Genomic DNA, 24,460 nt, shown 5'->3' on the forward strand with positions numbered 1-24,460 from the left:
TGGATTAGCAGATGGCTACAGTAGTTTCAAACACAATATACAATAGTTATGTGTCCAGGGTAAACTCTTGTTATTTTCATAAATGTATAGGTTACATTTATATATATAAATGTGTAGGTTGGTTTCTTGGTGGTACTGACTTGACACATCCTGTAAATTCTGTTGAGCTGCACAGCTTGATGGGTTATTATGTAACTCACAAGCTTCATTCGTTAGATTACTAACACACCGTGGCTTCAAATTCTGACATACGCTTTTCAATCAAATTTATTGCAACAGTTCAAACTTATTAAATGACTTATGCTGTGTTTAAGGCTATAATTATAATAATTAATTTAACATTGTTCCGCGTTCCTGAAACCCCTCAGCAGCTAATGAACAGAGATTTGGCACATTTCCAACACTTCATGCCTGCACTCAGATTAAACCCCATTGTTAAAGCACAGCAAGGCATCACGGGTATTGGAGCCATTTACTACTGTCTTGTGGCTTGGAGCTCCGAGTAGATCATCAATGCAGTCGGTCAAGCATTTACACAATCATTAACACTTCCATTCACACTATACTTGNTTTTTTTGCTCTCAAGTCAATATTTAAAGACAACTATCTAGAGCCCTATTTCACTCCATTTTAAGTAAATACCATTTCAGTTTCCAGCCTTTAAAGCAATGTTATCCACTCTTAATAAGGAGTCGACCTTTTTTAGAGAATGATTTTTTTGAGAAAATAAAATCAGAACTTAGACTGATAAACAAATATTTCGTAACAGTGGAACCACCCTCTGTTAAATTAATTTATCATATTTTTGCTGAGCAACATACAGCAGTGCATTTACTGTTCTATTTCACAGCAGGGGGATCAGAACAAAATAGGAGTTAAATCACCATTATACCTGAGTACCCCTTGTAAAGGGCGTATCTCATTCTGTTTGAAACCATTGAATCTCCCATCAGGTTTATATGGCACCTGGTCCCTGAAGCACCACAAGTTATGCATCAATAACTAGTCCAGTGGAGGCAAACTGTGTCGCACAATGGGGCAGAAAACCAGCAGGGATTTGAATTGGATTCTTTACTGGAAACGTGATTTGCAGCCGGTTTAAAAGAAAGTCGGCAACATTTGCATTGAGCAATGTAATTCAGTAGCAATTTTCTGAAAACTGAATTCCCACTGCTGTAGAAAATGGAGCATGCTTCAGTTTGCCACTCAAGTCCAGAGTATAATTTTGTTCTTGCACACAGTGACAGCTGCCTCTGTTAGCTATAAGTCAGTTTAATAAGATTTAATAGACCTACAATGGCCTAGAAGATTGCTATAATAGGTTAGGGGGTCAGACCCAATAAACCTGAGACTCAAGGCTGGACTATGGGAACTCTCTCCTCGCCGGCCTTCCCGCCACCTCCCTCCACAAGCTGCAGGTCATCCAGAACTCTGCAGCTCGTGCACTGTCCCGCACCAGGCTTCACGACCACATCACACCCACCCTCGCTCGCCTCCACTGGCTCCCCATCCCCCAGAGGATTGATTTCAAGATCCTCATCCTCACCTACAAGGCCATTCACGGCCTCGCTCCCTCCTACCTCTCCGACCTACTATCCCCTACCTACCTGCCCGTACCCTCCGTTCCTCCGGCTCCGGTCTGCTCCACGTCCCCCGCCCCAACCGCCCTACCATCGGCGGTCGGGCCTTCAGCCTCTCAGCCCCGAGGCTCTGGAACTCTATCCCCAGTGCCTTCGCCGCCTCCTCCCTTTCCTCCTTCAAGGCCGGTCTCAAAACCTTTCTCTTTGACCGAGCCTTCAGCTCCCCTCTCGACTCTCTTCCCCCTTCTCGCTCCCTCCCATCCCTCCCCTCACCCTGACCATTTCCCCCCTCCTCGCTCCCTCCCTTCCCTCCCCTCACCCTGACCATTTCCCCCTGCTCGGGTCATGACCCAACTGTGCAGCGCCTTGGGACGTCCTCCTGACATGAAAGGCGCTTTATAAATGGAATCTTGTTGTTGTTGCTGTTATAGATGGAGGCTCAAGATACTTCTTCAAAATACCCTTTGCTTTAATAAGATATTCTGACACAGAACAACTTAAAAAACTAAAACAAGCTTGTAAACCTGATAAACCACCACCAACTGTTATAATTAGGCTACTACGGTCCTGAACTATAAACCACAAAATAATTCACTATAGACTTTAGTACCAGAATTTGCACAAATTCCCTATCTTCCCCTAAGAATGTGATATTAACATGGATTAACCTATCTACTAAATGATTTTGACAGGACCATTCTAACTCTTAGTGCGGCATAAGACGATAACAATGAATTTGGCAGTTTCAGCTCTTTTTATAGGTTTACAGTAACTGCAGGGAACAGCAGTATGGTGAGCTTCTGATATTGAGGCATCATGAAAAATCAATGCTATACATCTTGCACTGCTCTGAAATCAAATTATGTTAGCTACTTCCCAATTCAAAGGAATTTCTCCCACATTTAGCACACAAAACTAGCAGCGCTGATTTCAATTCCTACCTCCTTTAACTCATTAGTGAAAGTTGTTTGGACCAGGTACATTGTACACTTTAAAAGCTTCTAGTCTTTGCAATACCTTAACCACTGGTAATATACTGGTCAACTCCTTCTCTGTACCTGGAAAGCTCATAAGCTTTATACTCATAACCGATGTGGGCAGCTCTCCCTCCAACATCTTAGCAAAGTTGAAGGGAAGCAATGATTTAATAATACTATTAACCTACAACTTCCCAGTTTAATTTTCCAGCAGGCCAGGATTTTCTGTTTCCAATCTGTGTTTAAAGCTTAATCGCATTTGCTAAAAATAACTTCAGTTTTACTCAAGATGTTCTGAAGCCATTCAATATTCTTGTTATCTTTCCAATTATCCTTCTAATCTATCCTTCCATTTGATATAGTGCCTTATCACGTTGTTGAGACGTCTCAAAGCGCTTCACAGAATATATTGTGAAGGGGACTGACTGTATTTTGTGGACGAATATAGATAGCACAGTAAAGCTCTCTTTAATTCTAAAGCAGATACTCAGTGAAAATTTTTTGGGGTGGCTGTTTAATAGCAATGATTTTATCCTTGAAGCTAGTACTATTTTCACAGCAGTAATGTTTATTACAGGAGGGGAGGGGGGGTGAATAAATTCATACCTTGCAATTCTTTGCAGACTAAAGGGAATGTACCAAGCCACCTCCATTTATAGAGTACATGTCACAGTGAAAGATTTGCTCCGACAGGTTACAAGATCAGCTTTTCAATGAAAAATAAGGTTAGTAAAGTGCTCGATTTCATTGCCACAAACAGGAATAAACAGGTTTGCAGCATGGCTGACAATGAACCAATTGTCAACCTGATTTCCCACAAATATGAAGTTGGACCCCACAACACCTTTGAGAAAAGAACTAAACCAACACAGAATTTATGAATGTGCTTTTCACCCGAGGGCTATTGGTTGTTTCTCTGTCCTTTAACCCCCAACTCAAACACACCATTGCCAGTTTAAAAATAAGAAACTGGGATTTGAATTCAAGTGGGACTCCTTCAATGCCAACCTCTCTCATAACTGTCCTTGTACAGGAGTAAAACCATTTTCTGAAAAGACACAGCTGTATCATTTTCTCTGTAAAACTAGTTTTTTTTGTAATTGTGTTTTTCACCCTCTAACATACCATACAGTACACGGCTCTCCCAAGCTTTCACTCAAAAACAATATTACTCACAGGCACTAGTTCTCTCCCAAGATAAGAAAAAGCAGAATGAAAAAAAAGTTGTTTTCAGGTAGAAAACTAACCATAAATAGCACTACGTATCATAATACTGAGAGAATGATGGATACCTTGGAGCAATCACAAAGTCATCATCTAAACTAGGGGTTCAGACGACAATCATATTAATAATAGTGTGAGGGAAGCTTATGTTCACTTGAACCATGGGATTAGTGCTGAAAACACTCAGTGATGCTGGTTATTGTTTATAGTCTGCAAACTTCAATTACATGTGTGTACTGGGTTTTCTGGTCAGTTCTTCTGTCTACGGGGTGTACAAGCTAAGCCCTCCTTGTAAATATTGACAGAGTGTGCGGGCCACACAAACAATCATGGTTTTGTGAAATATGTATGGTTTTCAGGCTTGCAGAATATCAGAGTGGGAAGAGGCATAAAGAGAAATACCAATCAGTAAAAATTAAAAAGACTAGCTGCACAGAAATCTGAAAGAAAACTAAACATTGGAAATCCACAGCAGGTCCATCAACATCTGAGAGAAAAATAGATGAATATTTTGAGAATGAGGGAATACTGGTTCACAATTTACAAAATAACTACATCCTCTTTTGCAAACTTATATCTCGCATATGCTGGACAGCCCTTACTTGCAATAATAATCCTTGCATTTAATAGAACAGTAATCCTTGCATTTGATATAGCACCTTATCACGCCATTGAGACATCTCAAAGTACTTTACAGAATATATTGTAAAGTGAATTGACTGTATTCTGTGGGAAAACCTAGCAGCAAATTGCACACAGCAGAGTCCCACAAATAGTCGTGGATTGAGTAACTATTTTCTTTGGAGGGATTATTACACCCGGAAAGCGATCCGCCAATCGACTTACAACTTGGTTCCTACTTATTGCCAGGTAAACGATGTGTGGAGTAAGGAAATTTGCCTAAGGTTTCCCTTATTCTGACATTATGGCAGAATAATGATGTTAAAATAAGTGGATATACATGAAGGGGAAGATTGTGTGTATTCTAGCTGAAGAGGTCCCTTAAAGGGATTTATGTTCAGATTTTACTTGTACAGATGCCTTCCCATTCGGTTTGTGAAGTGTAACTAAAGGAAACAACTTTTGGTGCTATTTTATGGACTGATGAATTTCTGACGAACATATTAAAAGTTTTACACAGCTTTCTCTCAGATTAGCAGATTCTGAAGTGAGCTACAGGAAGAGACAGAAAGAAAATACTGATTCCAAAGGCAGAATACTGAAGCAGAATGTTAACATGTACAAGCAGTGAATGTAAGAGATAGGCACCTAACCCTCACTGTCCAGGTTGACACAGGGAGAATGCAAAGCTAGCTCAAGACTACTGTTACTTGTCAGGGAACAACCCCTCCAAATTAGCCACTGCCTTCAGAAAGGATGTGGGGAAGGAAGCTGCAACAGGCGTAGGAATCGAAGGATTTAAAACGAAAAGCCTCATTTGTGTTTGGAATCAAGTTAACCAACATTCTATATGCAATAAAAATTCCCAGTGGGCCAACTTAACATACTGCACATCTCTAAGTTGCAGGGAGAGAGACTCGCTCTGAAATAAATATCATCCAAACGTTCTGAATGTTTTCTGCAGTGAAGTGTAAAGAAGCAGAAAATACATGTCGCTACGAAAAACTGAAGTGGAACAATGAAGCTGGTCTCGCAGATTCAAGAAAAGCCAGGGAGGAATCCTACAGGGGAACTATCTATATAAGGGAGCAGTTCTAGTTTAATTTTAAAATTCCAATTTGAGTTATTTAGAAATCTAGTTAGATTCAAATACATTCCAACAGCTAGACAAGTAGCTAGATAGCTGAGGGACAGCCACTGTAATAATGTATTCCATCTTCCTCGCTTACGTTTTCCTCTGGTTAGCTCCTGCATCTTCTTTCCACTTTTTCTTGTTATTTAGGTGAACGATTTAGTAACTCTTACAAATCGGTACCACTGGGAAACCAAGCTGCGAGGTAACAGAGGTGTCTCATCAATTCTAAAAATTAGTGATAGTTTATGATTTCTCCTGCCAAAGACAACTCCTCCCTCACCAAAGACAATCAATGCTGCTTGTACACAAGCTTTGTGCAAATAAAGATACCATGCAATGGGGGATATGTGGAACCAGTAAATTAATATTAATAATCTTGATATTTGATACAGAATCTTTCAGAACAGGAGGACGTCTCAAAGCGCTTCATAGGATATACTATGTAATGTGTAAGGTGTAATGACTATTTTGTAGGCGAAAAAAGAAGAAAATGTTTTGAATGGGCTGCATTTTTTTTTGAAAGATATCGGTTGTTGGGAGGCAATATTTAAGATAGCCAAAGAAAAATGATTGAACTCATACTGGGAAAGGCAACCATTCCAAGTCAACTGGACAGTCTTCTCAGGGTGAAACTATAAAACTATTCTGTGGTCTAACACACAGGGTTGTTGAAAGTGAAAAAAGAGTGGCAATAGGGATGGACAGACTTGAAGACTGATGCAGTCTTGACTAGGACTAAACAGAATCAAATCCACCACAACCACAAAATTGTGCACACCGAGATCCTACTAACAAATTAGCTTTGCTGTGAGCAGGTAGAAACAAGTAAATAAGGCTCTTTTATTAACGACAAAATAGATCAATTTGCCCAAGTAACCAAACCACTTGAGATATAGAATAAAACCTTCAAATGTCAAAGGATTAAGTGAAAAGTGCTTCATTGGATAGAAATCAATAGCTTCATAATTATGTCCAGTTATAGAACACATTTCCTTATTACTTTAAACTCTCCTGATATAGTGATGCAGGTTGTAAATATGTGGTGCTTTTCCCGAGAGTTGGATTAAAAACAACAGCGATGGACAAAAGGAGCTCTCTACCTGGTTCTTTAATGAGACAGAGCTAACATTCATACCAAAATCATCAGTAGCTAATCTTGAGGGTACCTGTTTTTGCGGTAAGTTATTAAATGAATAGAAATCTAGTCCAAAAATAAACATTCATGGTTTTCAAATGTAATTTTAAAAGTATTAAATATTTTTTTTAAATTTCTGCTGATGGACAATAAAAAGCCACCTACTTTTGAAAATTGTGAATGATTTTCAGTGCTTAAAGCACCATAAGATTTAAGCTCTACTCTTACCTCATTCCAGCTTTCTTCCTTTACACTACTGTTTTTAATTCTGTTTTTTGAGATCTGTGGAGCTGGAAGAACTTGACACAGTCACAAATCCAAAGAATTTCTCTGCAAAAGCCACTTATAATAATCCTTGCATTTTGATATAGCGCTTTCCATGTCTTCTAGACGTCTCAAAGCGCTTCACAGAATATACTGTAAAGTGAATTGACTGTATATTTGTGGGCGAAACACGGCAGCCAATTTCGCACAGCAGTGTCCCACAAACAGTCGTGGATTGAAGTGACCAATTTATCATTGTTTTTTTTCTTGAGGGATTATTATCAGGTGTGTGGAGTAAGGAAACTTGCCCAAGGTTTTGCCCAACCAGGAATCAAACCCAGGTCTCTTGAGGTGAGCACCCTAACCACTGAGCTCTTAAGTCAAGACACTTCAGTCAATAAGTGCCTGAAAACATTCCATCAATTTATTTATAGTCTTTCAGGAAAATCTATACCAATTTATTTTTTTCTTAACTGACTATTTATCAGAAAGAGATTTTTCCTTAAATTAAAGACCATGGAGCAGCTCATGAAAGGAACTAGTCTGATGGCTAATAGCAAGAAACAGCCTCATCAGCAAACCAAAAACTATAATACTACAAACATCAAACTACACCTGAAGTGCACATTTGTGCCAGTAATGTTGGCAGGTTTCGCATTACTAATTGTCCCCTGTAGTACAAAATTTCACATTCTCTTGTAAAATAATCACTATGGTGATAGAAACTGTAGACACCTTGCACTTTTTAGAGTTTTGATTTAAAAACTCAATTGGCTTGAGAATGCAATTAATAGTTTACCTTGATTTCTGTGCTTTTTACATGTCACTTCCACAGCGATTGGTAGTTTGGTTCCAGTCACATACCTAGTAAAATGCCCATGTCATGCACAACAGCTGCTCCAGATGGTTGGAAAAGAAACAGTCCATTTCCAATTACAGCAGATCCAATTGTTTTCAGCCCACAATACTTTTCGTGATGCAGGTTCATAAGCCTTGCTGCTCTGGATCATTTCCCCCTGCTTTTGCCCATTAATGGAACTGCGCAAGGTATGTGCTTCAAATAGTTTCTGTCTGCACTGGCGATTTTAATATTATTATCAATAACTAAATGCAGCTTGGGGTGATATTGTACACGGCACTGATTCAAACTAGAGAAAAAAAATCCAATGTACTCGTTTTAATCCCTTCATTATACTGTAAGCCATTAGAGTTATTAACATTTCTAATTGTTGCTGAGTAACCAAAGAAGATATTTTTTAAAATTATGTGTTTATCCCTCATTAAACTTGTACCTAATAATCATTAGGCTCTTGAGATAAAAATGCTTTTTAATGTACTAGCAAGATGTTCCCTTCTGCAAACAAACATCAGTGTCTGGCAAGTCAGTTTGCTTTACTTTTTCCTTCAGAGCACCATCGGAGCAGCTCGGTTTCACCCAATTAGTTGCAACTACATCATGCCATATGAAGTATACACAAGGTGTGACCTGGTCATCCTATAATAGTTAAATTAGCTTCTGAAAAAGGTGGCTATAAAATGGCACAAATGGCCTGACAAATAAGAGGATGAATGCTATTTGTAATATCACGCAGTGAAGAAGCAGCCAGGCAGATTTCTCTTGTTCAAGGTGGAAAACGCTGTGATTTAAATCCCTGCCTTCTCTAAACCAAGTGATCATTAGTACTCAGAAATAATATTACTGTATGGGTGGGAACACATTGCAAAGTCTAAGAGACAGGATATTGATGACTAGATATACATTGCAAGGTTAATATTTAGGAGATTTACATGGTTTTAAAAAGAACTTGGAAAATCAGGTTCCAAGTTAAGGCCAATTTCATGAGTTTTCCAAATCTACAGTGTATAATGATAACAATCTTTTAAGGCTAAAACTACAATGATTTCAGGCTACCAATTACACACAGCAATGTCCCACAAACAGACATGGTGTAAAAGACCAATTTTAAAATAATTTTCGGGTATTGCTGGCCTGTACACTGGGAGAAACATCCTTCTCTTTTCGAATTGTGCCATGGGAACTTTTAACATCCACCTGAAAATAGGCAGACTGGACCTCAGTTTAACGTCTCCTCCAAAGGATGGCGCCTCCAATAATGCACCCCCCCCCACCCATCCAATACTGCATTGGAGTGTCAACTTAGACTATGTGATTCCAACTCCTGACGTGAGGCTTGAACCCACAGCCTTCTCACTCAAAGAGACGAGAGTGCCCACCACTGAGCTAAGCCATATTAATCGTCTAATTCCAAAACTTGCACAGCATTAAGGAAGTGCTTCAGCAACAACTCAGAAAAGGCATTTCTGAACCTTATATGGTTATTTGCCCTTTACTGAGTTATGTCGACACTGTATTCCACATTTTACTTTTAAATACAAAGAGGATCATCTCATCATTAAAACAACAGGGTGATGCTGAAATGCTGAAAAGTGCACATGTCTGCCTGTTGAAAGGGAAACATTTTATTTAGTCAGTACTGATTCCAACTCTCAGTGACCCCCACATATGCAACCCCAAGACTGCGATTCCAGATCTGCTACAATTGCTAACCTAGAAAATACACTGCTTGAATTTCATCCTAGAAACAGATGTGATCAACAGGGATATAAACCAGGTTAGGGAAAAATGCAAGGCATATTCCCATATGAATTTAAGTACCAAATTTCCCTGTGCAAACTGATTCCATCTTGCTCCAACTAACGCTGAAGCAGAATTTCCACGGGTTTAACACCACAGACTACTCGAAATTTTCAGTACCAACAGGATTAAAAATATCAATATTATTTTTATCGAACTATTACTATAAACCACTTAAAATTAAAAAAAGGATTTCTCCTGGCACACTGTTTTTTTTCATGTGTGAAGTTACATTACAGAAAGCTTTGGCAGTGCTGATAATGTGGAATTCTGAATAAATCTAGAAGCGCTGTGCGCCCAAGGCAGATCAACAGAAAGCAGGTGCACAGAATTTTAAGTATGCTAAGATACAACAATATTTCTCCACCAGATCAAAATGAAAATAAAATCTCATGCAACACAAAAGCATTTTTCAATAGATAGAAAAACAAAAATAAAAAGCAATGCTGCTGGATATTCAAAGGTATGTAAATGCCAGTCGGTGTGTGAATTTTAAGCGATGTTACCACATATGCATGTGAAGCAGAGTATGAAATGTGGTCAATATGGTGCAATATGAAAACTACAGGAGGAGTTTGTTGTTGCGAGATTAAAAATTTGTGTTGCTGAGCCAGATGGCCAATTAATAGGTTCAGTGGTCTATAGCATTTAATCTGAGTTTTTAAACTCTTCCCAAAAAGTTGTGTTTGGTTAAAAGAGAAAGAATAGTAGTAAGACTAGTTAACCTTCACAGCCAATGTCACAAGTTGATCAAACGTATCTTACTCTTATTAAAGAGGGAATCTTAATGTCAGGAATCTTTCTAAAAACTTAAAGCGTTAAAATGTGTTCCTTTGGTTTTGCAATTAATGCAACAAATCTGGTTTGCAAATATCGCGTTTTACCCCCTTGCCCCTCCAACATGGAATTATTAATTGGAAAAAGCCTACACACAGAAAGGCTTGTGTGTAACAGCTTTTAAAAACCCACACTTGGCATCCCCTAACCATGTCTCGACTTATCCTGACTGTTATCTTTTCAAACTTAGTAGGTGCTGCATTCATCTAGATTCTCAAGGAAAATAAATGATGGTACTGAATGGCCTTTACATTTCTAACTTACAGAACATGAGCAAAAATGATTACCATCACTTTAAAGCACAAGTAGAATCAGAAATAAAGCACAGAAATTACAAATCATGCTTCAGTTCACAGCCTTGTCAAAATAAAGCAAAGACTGTAATTCTGCAAGCTTCCCCGGGGCTCTCTGTGATTATCAAGCAAGCTTGTTATTATACATACTTGAAGAGTTCACTACTTGGCTGGTGACAGTTTGAAGAAATCAGTGCGAGGCTAAAGACAAGTGGATTACATTTTGAGCTGGTCACACAGAGCGCGCTCAGTTATTTTAATGTAAAAGCCACCTTAGGAAGATGGTCAGTCCAGCTACAATGGCAGAGAATATCCGCTCAGGAGATATATCTAACGGACTTATCTCCATCTTGCTGACACTTGGCTGAGCAGTCATCATTCTGACATCCTGTATCCCAACCACATGATCAACGCACCTCAAGAGCTGGAACACTATTCAGGCCTCAGTCAGTACTCAGCCTCTGAATTAAGATGTTTTCCCCAATAAGAGAACGCTAACAACTTTAGTAATAATTCTTGCATTTGGTATCACTCCTTTCACATCAGGAGAACATCCCAAAGTATTTCACAGGATATATTATGAAGTGGAGTGACTGTGTGTTTTGTAGAGGAATTTGGGACAAACTGTGTGAATATTATTCTGCTTAAGACTTGACAATATGAAAGGGTATGGGAAATGGAAGTGGAACTTCTTGTTGAAATTTCTATATAAACAATGGCAATACATCAGCATAATTTAAATTCTACACAGTGCTTTATAGCATCTTTTTTGTATCGTAGAAGCAAAAAACATATCAGTGTTAGAGGCAGTATTTCCTCGTATTCCTGCCCTGAAATAATATAAAAGGACAGCTCACCTGGTCCATGTGTACCAGATGAAGCAGAGAAGTCGAATGATCTCTCAAGAACATACTTGGTACCACACCGCTAGTCAAGGTAATGGAAGCATATCAAATTCCAATGTCAGTCGTCACTCCTTCCTAGTTAAGGTGCCAGTAGAAACAAATGACAAAAGTCTAAGAAAAGACCTGTGTATTTGCAGTCAGAAACTCTGAAACACCTGCTCTAGCATCACTTGATACTAAGATTTCAGGACATGAGCTGGAAAAATACTGGCACTCATGGAAGTTGTCTAATGCTTTTTCCTTGATCATTTGAGAGCATGTGAGGCTCGCCTTGACCTGCACGCTTGAAATAGACCATCACATGACTACCATATCCTCCGGCCCAAGAATAACCTTTTAATGCAGTGTTTTTGCTTCTTCTTACACTTCCACTGCAGACTGACTAGAAGTGCAGTTTTACCCCAACAGGAAACACACATTTTGAAGTCCAAAACAGGTGTTTAGTGAAGCATTTAAAGTGGCATAAAATATATATATTTTAAAATTAGATCAATCAATGGGTAGAAAACTGATTCCCACAAGCTGCGTTTAGACCAGTTCCAAACAAATGAGATCAAGCAGGAAAACCTCTCATTGGACAGATGAGAAATAAAAGCAAAGGTTGGTCTCTAGCCAAGACTTTAAGGGGGGGGCGGGGGAAAAGAGTAGAAACATCATATTATTCTCACATGACTTCAGAAAAAGAAACACTAAGAGAGAAAACTATTCAGAGATTTCTCAAATTGAGAATAAGCAAGCAGGGAAGCATGATGCATGCAGTGAGTAGACCTGAAGCAGATATGCAAAACAAAGCGTGGGAGGAAAGAAATTATTGCAGTCATGTGTAATTTCATTTTACTCAAAATTAATTTGTTTAATAAAAAGTTGGTCCTGACTGGTAAACTGTATATGTCACGCCCTCAGGTCTACAAAATCTAAAGACCTAAATGCCTGATTCCACAAATTTAATTTTATATATTACAAATCATAAAGGAAAAATGTTCTCTAGTTGTATTTCTTTTCAATCCAGGCCCAGACGTTAACCCTAGGGATGTAACAAAGAACTGGAAGAAATTAGGTTTGAATGACATTTTAAATTTGGGAATTTGCCCTGTGTCCATGTACATGTCCTTGTGCCTTGACAAACCTCGAAGGTTTTTATGGATGAACAATAACAACAACAACATTACATTTGTATAGTGCCTTTCATGTCAGGAGGACATCCAAGGTGCTGGACAGACAGTGTTTCTCACCGGAGCTGGGGGTCAGGATTGGGGAAGGTGGAAGGGAGTGGGGGAAGCAGGGTGATCGAAAGTATGGTAGAAGAGGAGGGTCTTGAGATGGGTCTTGAAGGAGGCAAGGGAGGGGGCAAGGTGGAGGGATGGTGGGGAAGGAGTTCCAGAGGGTGGGGGCAGAGTGGCAGAAGGCCCACCCGCCAATGGTGGGGTAGGCAAGGAGGAGATGTGAAGCAGGCCGGAGCCTGCTGAGCGGAGGGAGTGGGCAGGTTGGTAGGGGATTAGGAGGTTGCAGAGGTAGGGGGGAGCAAGACCATGGAGGGCTTTGAAGGTGAGGACCAGGATCTTAAACTGCATCCTCTATGTGATGGGAATCCAGTAGAGTCGGGCGAGGATGGGGGCGATAGGGTCAAGGAGCCTGGTGCAGGAGAGAACACGGGCTGCAAAGTTCTGGATGATCTGCAGCCTATGGAGAGAGGAGTTGGAGAGGCCGACAAGCAGGAGTTTGCGAAGTCCAACGCATAACAATGGCAATTCTTTTTCCTCGATTTAGAGAAAATTGAAAAACCCAACGAATACTGATTTTTATTGATTAAAATTGGAAACCAGCAAGCGTATGTACATATGAATAATAGACACTTAAACAAGGTGCCCGAGGGAGACCCAGCAATCAAAGCCGTCAGGGAATTAATGTATTTAGGAGACATGGAATGGGAGAAAACTGGCAGAAAAAAAGTTACAAAAAGAATAATCTTTATGATGGATTTCAAACATTTAGCAGTAAAAGGTGAGATGCACATCTTAAAACAGCGGTGTAAACAAGGTCAACAGCAGTCAAAACATGGTTACTGCCAGTGTGGCTGCCTTAGCCCCTCTAGATGCTCTTTGTAACAACAACTTGCATTTATATAGCACCCCTCATGTAGGGTAGCGTCCCAGAGCACAGCAACTGCAACATTCACAGAGCATTCACTGGCATCAGGGATGTCCCATTCTACAGAAAACCGGATCCATTTTAAAATTGAAAATTAAAACCTCTAATGTTTAAAATTATTTTATAAAACCCCACTTTGAATTAATTAAGCAGCTGTAACATACTTCGCTTAAAATAATCTACATAATTAAAATTCATTAAACTAATTTTAAACCCACGCTGATGATGTTTAGTGGGTATAAATCACAGGGATTCTCATTTTTAAAATAGGTTTCAATGACATTTAACTTTTTCCTCAATGTGTCACAACTGAAATTTGGAATCCGCATTTCAAATAGTTGGGCTATTTCACATGATGCAATAATATAATTTTTTAAACATACAAACCTTCAAGGTAAGCATTTCAGTGACACCTTTAGTTAAAATGTTAATACAAACAAAGCAATTAGCTTGTTTAAGGCATCATAACTTAAATAAATAAAAATAAGGTATTCTAGCCATATGGATACCCTGCACGCTAGTTAAACAGAAAAAAATAATGGAATGACTTTTATTGTAATTGTGTACAGTATTTTACAGCCACGCTGTTGCAATCTGGCAGATAATGGCTGCACAAGAAACATTTGTAAAGGTTTCCAGTACAAATTTGCAGGAAAAATAAATGTCACCATCAATGCTTGAAATTCAGATTTAAAATCCTTCTTCAAAAACATTCAGTTCTTTTAGTGTTATTTTGCCAGTGATTGGAATATTGACTAACAAGGATTGCAATATAATGCATCCCTTTTTTTTTGCTTTGCAAATTTGAAAGATTTTAATGACAAAGCCACAAGCAAATTTAATTTGGGATCCTGTGACTGGAATGAAAATTACAGTGATACATGATCACAGGTGCACTGCACAATCCAGCCTCTGGTCTCAATAAATATGTTTCAATCCAAATATTAAAGAGTAGTTTTCAGGACACTGGAACTGATTTATGGCCTGAGTGGGATTATGAATGAGTATACTGGTAAGTTTGATTTTCTGAGAAAAAAAAATCAGAAATGGATGGTAGAAAAGGAATTAACAGCTGAAATTATGTCTTCAGGGATTGGATCAGGTTCATTACTCACTCCCAACTATTCATAGCTCTATATCTAATGGGTGCTGTACAACAATTCTCAGCACTCATATAAATTATTCCTTGTTAATACCGCTCCAGGTAAATCACACATTAAGCTGCATCTTTGTGTGAACATTAGCACTGAAACACCAAGGCTTTCTCCAGCAGCTCAGGAGAGCAACAAGGTGGAGTCCTGTAGCTCAGTGGGTAGAGCACTCGCTTTGCAAGGAGAGACCTGAGTTCAATTCCAGGCAGAGGCGAAACCTTGGGCAAGTTTCCTTACTCCACACACCTAATAATAATCCCTCCAAAACCAAAAACAATAATAAAAAAAATTGGTCATTTTCAATCTACGACTGTTTGTGGGACATTGCTGTGCGCAATTGGCTGCCGCGTTCGCCCACAAAATACAGTCAATTCACTTTACAGTGTGTTCTGTGAAGCGCTTTGGGAAGTCCTCCCGACGTGAAAAGTGCTATATCAAATGCAAGGATTATTATTATTATTAAGATTCATGATTGTTTGGCTGGTGCACTTAGCTTGCAGATTACTGAGCCTACAACATCAAAACTAAAACTGTACCTGTCAAGTATAGTGACTGTTTTTATAGGCAAATACTTATTTAAGAGCACAATAAGCTAGAAATTGATCAAGTTATTAATGGGCTATTGTAAAAACATTTGCACAATACTGGGACTTCCTAAGTCATACTGTTTGCCTTTGCTAGGCCACTGGGCACAAAGGAAACAGGGCATTGCTGCCCAAGCTCTCAATGAAGTCTTCAACCAATCTGACAAAATCCACATTATCAAGGGATTTGTTCTTCACATAACAAAACTAAAACATGATACTAAGGCTGTCACTTCCTCCCCCAATCACCTAACGAAACTAAAGACAAACTGTGTGTTTCGTCAGATTGAAAACATGCAAAATTGAACTCGTTCAGCAGGAATTGTGTATCAATGAAATCCCAAAATTATTTTTCTGTGCAATGGATGATTGGCTTTATCACCTTATTCTCACATCTATGTTGCCTTTCCTATCACTTAAATAAGTACACCTAAAACATAATGGCGTTTTCTTTGATGATTTCTTATACCAAAGTGGAAAGGGTTTTGGTGTGCAACTGGAGAATCATAAAGATCAGCGTTATAATTCCAAGCGACAGTTCTATGCTTACTTAAGTTTTCCATTTTGTGCTGTTGCGATTATTTCACTGTGTTTTCTTGGAGGGAGATAATATCTTTGTCTTTCCCTTCTAATAGTCCCAAATCTGGTCTTGCATTAAGATTCTCTAACTCATTTTAAACTACAGTAATATTTTTGTTAGTTGTACGATCATGGTCAAATATACTGGTTAACAAACACTGCCGTAAGGATACTTTTCATCAAACATGGAACTAGATTAATTTTCAGTAAAGGCATGATGATAAATTATTACTCTATTTGTTCTAACTGCTACTAATGTAACTAAATGGCTGAATGTAAATTTAAATTCTTAATAATCTTTGCATTTGATATAGCACCTATCCGTCGTCAAGACGTCTCCAAGCACTCCACAGGAAATTCTATGAAGTGCTTTTGATTGTGTATTTTGTGGGTGAAGTATGGCAGCCAGTTGCACATAGCAACGTCCCACAAACAATTATTCTGGGGGGAACACTGCAGTGTTCCTCAGGGCTCCGTCCCCTCCTATTCACCCTCTACATGCTCCCCCTTGGTGACATCATCCGCAGACACGGGGTAAATTTCCATATGTATGCGGATGACACCCAACTCTATCTCTCTGCCTCCACCCTCAACTCCAGGACTATTGGCATCCTGACCGACTGCCTGTCCGACATCATGCCCTGGATGAGGGACAACTTTCTCCAACTCAATGTCAGCAAGACCAAGGCCCTTCTGATTGGCTCGAGCCAGCGCCTCCGCGCCTCAGGCCCTGTGGCACCATCAACCTCCACAGCTGCACACTCAGCCTCACTAAGCCAGTCAGGAACCTGGGTATCTTGTTTGATCCTGAACTGTCCTTTCTCCCCCACATCCGCGCTATGACTGGCACTGCCTATCACCACCTCCGCAACAATGCCAGACTCCGCCACTGTCTCACCCCTCAGGCTGCTGAAACCCTTATCCATGCCTTTGTCACATCAAGACTCGATTAAGGAAACTCCCTCCTCATCGGCCTTCCCAACTCTTCCCTTCATAAGCTGCAGATCATCCAAAACTCCACAGCTCATGTACTCTCACTCACCAGGCACCGGGACCCCATCACTCCCACCCTCGCCTGACTCCACTGGCTCCCCATCCCTCAGAGGATCGAATTCAAGATCCTCGTCCTCTTTCAAGGCCACCCATGGCCTTGCCCCCTCCTACCTCTCTGACCTGCTGACTCCCTACCAATCCGCCCGCTCCCTCTGTTCAGCGAGCTCCGGTCTGCTCCATGTCCCCCGCCGGACCCGCCCTACCATCAGTGGCCGGGCTTTCAGCCTCTCTGCCCCCACACTCTGGAACTCCATCCTACGGTCCCTTTGCCTCGCTTCCTCCCTTGCCTCCTTCAGGGCCGGTCTCAAGATCCTTCTCTTTGATCGTGCCTTTGGTCCCCCTCCCACCTCTCTGCCTTCCCTCACCCCTACACGCCCCCTCCCCCATACTCGGGTCCCAACCCTTGACTGTTCAGCGCTTTGGGACGTCCTCCTGACGTGAAAAGCGCTCTATAAATGTAATTTTTTTTGTTGTTGTTGTTGATTGTTGGCCAGAACACTAGAAGAAACTCCCTTCTTTTTTCGAATAGTGATAAGTTCTTCAGTACAACACTAATGCAACGATTACATTCTTTTAGTGAAGCGTAAAAGTTAAGTCTAGACACATGGCAAAATATAGGTTAGGAAGCTTTAGTTAACAGATCTCAAGTCTATTTTGGTTGAGTACAGTACTTACACCACTTCTTGGGCAGCCCTGTGTGAGATCAGCAGTTTGACAACATCAACATGTCTGTTCCTGACTGCATCGTGCAGGGGTGAATCATTCTGGTATCCAGGTGTATTCAGCAGAGCACCATACTGCAGCAGTAGCTCTGCCACCTTTGCATGACCATGGTTACAGGCTTCATGCTAGGAAAACACAACCATACTTAGAAATTACCAGTAAAATTGATGATAGCAATGCAAAGTGAGTAAAAGCATGGAGCACAATACAAAGGCCCCTACAACGAATGAAGCAAAGGCTTCATCGAGAAGGGTTAGCCGTAAAAATCTAAGATAAATCTGTTTGGATATTCAGACAATCTGTAAATCAAAAGTACCTGAATTTGTGCAAATTTACCTTCTGTAGCTCCAGGGTATAATTCAGCGCAAAAATTTAGTTCTTAATGGGTATCAAGCAATCCCCCTCCAACCAACACCCTGAGGGCCCCAGTGCTGAAACTCAATTTGCCATCTCTCCCATCTTACATTGCTGATTTTAGCAGCGTCGCTTAGAAAGATACTGAACTGGTATCTGACATTTCAGGTATAAAAAGTGCAGTCACCGATGGATTATTAGCCCCAGCTCCTAGAGGCCAATAATACAACAGCATTAACTCAGATGTGCATATTTTAAGACACAAAGTGTGGGGAGGAAAGAACAATGCCTTAAGCAAAAATTCAACAGGGCAGGGGTGGGGGGGAGTTTTGAATTATTTTCTACCAAAAAACTTCTATTTGCAATAGCACAGGTCATGCAATTTACCTTCCAAAGCAAAATAAGCTGAGCACTTCAAATTGTCATAAAACTGTTAAATGTAGAGTACTAAACAGATTTCTAAATCTACAATATTTTTCGACACCTTGCAGCCTTCTACGTGAAAAGAAAATCTGCAATATTGCTTGAATTAAATAAAGTAATATTCTCAGAGCGGAGGTTAAATTCCTTTTGTTGAAAAGTACAGCGTCTCTGACAAATTGACAAATGCAGTTTTAATCACCTCATTGAGAGGTAAAAGGAATTCTTTCAAGCATTAGATTTCTGTTGAATGACCACATTTAGAATAAAGTTTAAAAAGGTGGATAAATAAATCTATACAAAATAAGGATACTGGTGAGTTGGTTGTTAAATCATTTGGTCTGTAGATTGTTTAAAATACTCTGCTCAAAGGGTGTGTTATGATGAGATGTTCCCTGGCAGTTCCAGGATATATTCTTCACAAACTAAAATGAAGTTAATGTCTCTGAAATTATTTCTACTGAAAGTCTCTTTTTTTACTCAAACATGAGCAAAAGTGCTCATTCAGTTGCTCTAATCTGATGCATCTTTTGCAGCTAGAAATAGGATTTTCTGAGGTCAACAGGTAGTTTGGTTGAGTCAAGACCTGCTCCGTGTTGAGACCATTCTCTCAAAAGCCAATCATCCAGATGAGGACAGACAGGAAACATTTTTAGATGCAGGCCAGCAGCTGTTACCAACAGGCATAAGGTAAAACATGTGGTTGAGACAAGCCTGGAAGGTTATATTCTTGCTTCTAACTATTTACTTGAAATAACTCATTGTGCTTCTTGGAAGACTATATAAATAAGCACCTACTGCATAAAATGTCTGGCTATTCCTCATGTTAAATTGTAAATGTCATATTTTGAAACTTAATTTTTCAAGGGCCCGAATTAACACTGAAATGAGCCATCTTTGTACACTAAAAAAAACAGATAATCCATTTTCATCTGCTCTTTTGCTACTTGAAACCAGTTTCTCAGACAAGAGACAACATCCTACTCCAGAGCAATTAAGACCATCTCTAACAATGAGCATTACATTCATCCTTTTCGAAACTAGACCTTTGAGACAACTGGGTTAGATGTCACTGACTCATTGATTGAGGTACCCCGCTTAGAGCCACAGTGGACTGGCTTCATGAACTGGATCGTAATGTCTCTGATAATATACGTAGGGTCAGTGAAACTCATCAGGATTGCTATTACTGAGAAACCCACTGGTGTTAATTCTGTGCTCTTGTTCACGGCTTCAGGGAAAAAAAGAGATGAAGCCAGCAGATAGGATACTACAGAGCATTACATTACACATTTTTTGAGGGCAAATAAAAAACTAATAGCTGTCATGGGTAGTAGAAAGGGTATTGTAAGCATCTTCCCTCAGTAGATTGAATAGTATGCATGTAATTAAATCATTACTAATGCGTGAGTGCAGATACTTGGCACATCTCTGTGCTTGCCACTCTGCATTCTATTTACATGATTTTAGTCAATTTTCTCCTCTGTTCTTTCCATCCTACACACCGAAAGGCACGATCCCTTGCTGGGGTACAATTTCACAGGTTGCAACACTTATTCAAGTGGGCATTTCTGTGTTTTGATTCCATGACAGGCTATTCTAGTGTGCGTGTGTCTGTGCTTGTGGGGGGGTGGGGGTAGAAAGAGTAGGGGTGTCATAGGCTAAATTTTCCCCTCCCAATCACAGTTACTCAGCAGTCCATAAGGGAATCTTATACTACATACATTGAATATGAAATGAATTGGTGTGTTGAATATCACAAGTTTGCCAATATGAAACATTTGCTCCATGTTTACAAGGTACCAGTGTTGAATAAGAAATACACACCAGTGGTGTCCATCCTGCATTGTCTTTGATATTTGGATCAGCTCCATTCTCTAATAGCTGCTCCACTGCTCCCACGTCACCCTGGATCACAGTAAAGCACTCAGCACATTAGCATTGTACAACACAGACAGGATTATGCAGAACACTCAGTTTAGATAAAAGGCAAATCCAGTGCATTTTTCATGTATACTTCACAAAATGGCTTAGGAGTAATGTTTCTTGACTGGGAAGTTTTAAAGTGCAAATATCTGTTACTGACATAGGTGGAATATCAGACATTGTTCTAAATATGAATGGGCCGAATCTGGAGGTTTTTGTGTAAATGGGTTTGCCAGGAATTGAACCAGCTCAAAGGGAAGCAGTAAATTCAAGGCATTGATCATGTGTGACTTGCCTGTCTAATTTATCATTAAAACTTGGACCGTTCTCAATCATGTGAACTGAATTTCCTAACATAGATTCTCCGAGCTGGACAGATTCGCTTGGAACTTATCAATGCTTTCTAATGATAGAGACTATGTAATCGTACTTATGTAATACTTTCAACAATGCAAGGGCACAGCTGCACCACATTCAGAATGTCCATGGCTTCTTCGAACTCCAGCTGTAGGGCATGATCCCAAATTCAGACTCTAATAACAATAATAATCCTTGCATTTGATATAGCGCCTTATCACGTCTTCTAGACATCTCAAAGCGCTTCACAGTATACTGTAAAGTGAATTGACTGTATATTTGTGGGCAAAACGCGGTAGCCAATTGAGACTCTAAGAAGGGTAATACGTACTTGAGTCAAGAGTTTCAAACTCCTGCCAAGTGGCTACCAAGAATTCTGAAGCAACATAGGATACTCGTTTAAATTTTCTTCCGAGTATAAAAAGCAACATGCATTTGGCCAGACTGACTTCACGTTTTATAAACTTCTGCATTGCTTCAGGAACGATAAAACAAAATTCCCAACAGCAATTTACAATACTTCCGAGGATTTTTAAAGGGACCGATGTTGGAATGAGTTAATTTTTCTATTAAACAGGTAGATTTATTTAACATTAGTAAAATACATTTTTGGTCAATAATATTTTGTCAGTGGGCACAAGGAATTTGATGGGGTTTCGCTGGAGTGTAGATTATTTTCATTATTCGTCATTGGCACCAAACATGAACAGTAATATTGTATTAAAGTGATGTATCTGACCTTGCACCTTAATTTCAAAGCACTAGTTGATCTATGGCCCATTATAAACTTCACAGTTACTGAGTTGCAACTGCTGCGGCCATTTCATACTGTAATCTGGTTTAACAAATGTTTGTCATTTTGACACAGCGACAATGACTTAAAGCTGCAATATTCCCTTTCAAATGATCAACACTACATCTCAAGCACATATACGCACACACATAGTAGATACTGTACTAAGTTAATCAGCATTTTCTGTCAACTAACAGTTTGACACCATAAGTTACAAATGATCCCAAATAAAATCTTTCTGGAATGAATGCTTTTACCGCTGTACAGTACCTTTATGGATGCCAAGTGCAGTAGAGTCTCGCCTTTATGGTTTTTTTTTGTTGTGGGAGTGACAGGAGGGGTTTGGGGTGTTGTACATCTTCCAGACAGCTTTGTTTTGGGTGTCATTTGGGGCGTACAAGGGGATTTCTGTACCAGAGGCCCGGATACTACTGCTCTTTGCTTTTTCTCACTGTTGCATCTTGCAGTTGGAGTGTGACAGGAGATATTTGTCAGAGAAAACGTTTGTGCCCCATTTACAGTCTCATTCCGGCCGGGCTTGGGTTCCGGTGTAGCTGGAAGTTTTGCTTCTGAGATTGGCCTGGACTTTTCACGCATTTTCATACTGCGATTTGGAGAAGGGTTTACAAGACAGGACGCTTCTCGGTCTTCTTGTCTGCTCTTTTTTGAGGTAGTACCCCTACTGGAATCTGATCGTTTCCTTGATCGTTTAGCATGAGGCTTCCTAGGAACAGTGACAGGAGTAAGAATACTTTTAGGCTCAAAAGTTTGGTGCAACTGCTCAAAGGATGCGTCTTCCCGCTTAGAAGTTGTTGCAGAAGAGGCATCAGAAGCAGGCAGCGGAGGTGCAAACGAAAGGATTGATTCTTCAGTAGCCTCTCCGGTGACAGTTTCTCGTGGACTGCTGAAAATCTCTGGTTGGCTACAGAATGGAATTATTTTTTCATTATCTGCACAGCCCTTATCATCTTTCTCCATTTTCTGGCCTTCTATTTTTCCAAAGCCCCACACTTTATTGGCATCAACCAACCTTTTTCTTATTGTCTGCTTAGATTTTGGTGGAGCTTTCTTCTTCGGAGAGCCAATGAGATGAGGTGGTGATGGTAAAAATTCAAACACAGAGGATGAATCCTCAGCCAGAATGGAGCTTGAGCTCTTTTTGTCTTGCATAGAGAGGTTCATATCCAGCACACATCTCATTTTTCTACTGCGTGGGCTGAACCACATTCTCATTTGCCTCTTTTTATCAGTCATCTTTTGAGGACTGCTGCTTGATGTACTTGAGGGAACTGCTTTAATATCTAAGATGAAAACCAAAAAATCAAAAAAATCAAATAATGGAGACATTTTCAGGAATTATTAAACATGTGGACAATAGTTATGTGCTTTTATAATAATCCTTGCAGTTGATATATCCTATTTCACATCAGGAGGACATCTAAAAGCACTTTACTGGATTCAGTGTAACGTGTCGTGACTATATATTTTCTTGGCGAACGTGGCAGGCAATTGAAATGGCCCATAAACAGCCATGAAGTAAATGACCAATTTTATTTGGGGAATCTTCAACAAACCACTGGGAGAAATTCCCTCATATTTTCAAACACTGCCACAGGATCTTGATTATCCATCTGAACAGAGATAGGACCTTGGCTTAGTGTCATCCGAAGAATGGCATTCCAACAATATAGCACTCCACAGCAATGTATTGGAACATCACCCTAGACTGAGTTCAGAATTACCAAATAACAAGTACTTTGAATGTAACAGGGTAAAAGGCAACAATAAATTGCCAGCAGATTGCATGGGTCTGATTTCCTTTATCTCTCATTATTTGCATCAGATTCAATGTCGGATTCAATGCTAGGTCAGCATTGATGAACCATAGAACCATGAGCCACCTCAATTTCAGCAGAAAGCACGTCTCATCAGATAACTCCCGCTGACAATTTGCTTACATATGCATTAAAGCATGTGCATTATTATGACCTACAAGGCCATTCACGGCATTGCTCCCTCCTACCTCTCCAACCTACTATCCCCCTACTTACCTGCCCGTACCCTCCGTTCCTCTGGCTCCGGTCTGCTCCACACCCCCCCCGCCCCAACATCGGTGGCCGGGCCTTCAGCCTCTCAGCCCATAGACTCTGGAACTCTATCCCCCAGTGCCTTCGCCGCCTCCTCCCTTTCCTCCTTCAAGGCCGGTCTCAAGACCTTTCTCTTTGACCGTGCCTTCAGCTCCCCTCTCGACTCTCTACCCCCTCCTCGCTTCCTCTCTTCCCTCCCCTCACCCTGACCACTTCCCCCCTGCTCGGGTCCTGACCCAACTGTACAGCGCCTTGGGACGTCCTCCTGACGTGAAAGGCGCTCTATAAGTGGAATCTTGTTGTTGTTGCTGTTGTAAACCCATCATACGCATGTGGTAAAATGTTCTCTAGTCAGGCCTTTCAAATATTCTGTTGAAATAGTCACCTAAAATAATACCCAAAATATACATCTGAATTATCGAACAAAACCCAATTGATATACGTTTGAGTGAAAATACAATGATGTAGATTTGTATATTAAACGTACAAATCTCACCAACTGTTTTCCATGTATTTAAATGAATATAACTTGCACCTCATGAGGTCTCCAATCTCCTCGTAACTGCTGTGTGGTTGCACATTCATTTTCACCAAATTTTCAGAAATTGGTTGAGAAAAACATTTGTGAAATCTCAGACTAACGTGTTGCTTTGCTTTT

The 24,460-nt window shown here is 40.1% G+C and overlaps 1 protein-coding gene across 1 annotated transcript in view; it reads right to left on the reverse strand.

The window, feature by feature from the left end:
- Positions 1 to 24,460, reverse strand: part of bard1 (BRCA1 associated RING domain 1) — a 51,234-nt gene that overhangs the window by 14,115 nt on the left and 12,659 nt on the right. Inside the window, exons 4-6 of the mRNA XM_042336510.1 lie at positions 21,986 to 23,016; positions 20,467 to 20,547; positions 17,818 to 17,990 (exon numbers count right to left, since the gene is read on the reverse strand). Of these exons, the coding sequence (XP_042192444.1) occupies positions 17,818 to 17,990; positions 20,467 to 20,547; positions 21,986 to 23,016 (1,285 nt within the window). The remainder of the gene's footprint in view (positions 1 to 17,817; positions 17,991 to 20,466; positions 20,548 to 21,985; positions 23,017 to 24,460) is intronic.

Source organism: Callorhinchus milii, unplaced genomic scaffold, assembly GCF_018977255.1.
Source record: "Callorhinchus milii isolate IMCB2004 unplaced genomic scaffold, IMCB_Cmil_1.0 Scaffold6, whole genome shotgun sequence".
NCBI lineage: Eukaryota > Metazoa > Chordata > Chondrichthyes > Chimaeriformes > Callorhinchidae > Callorhinchus > Callorhinchus milii.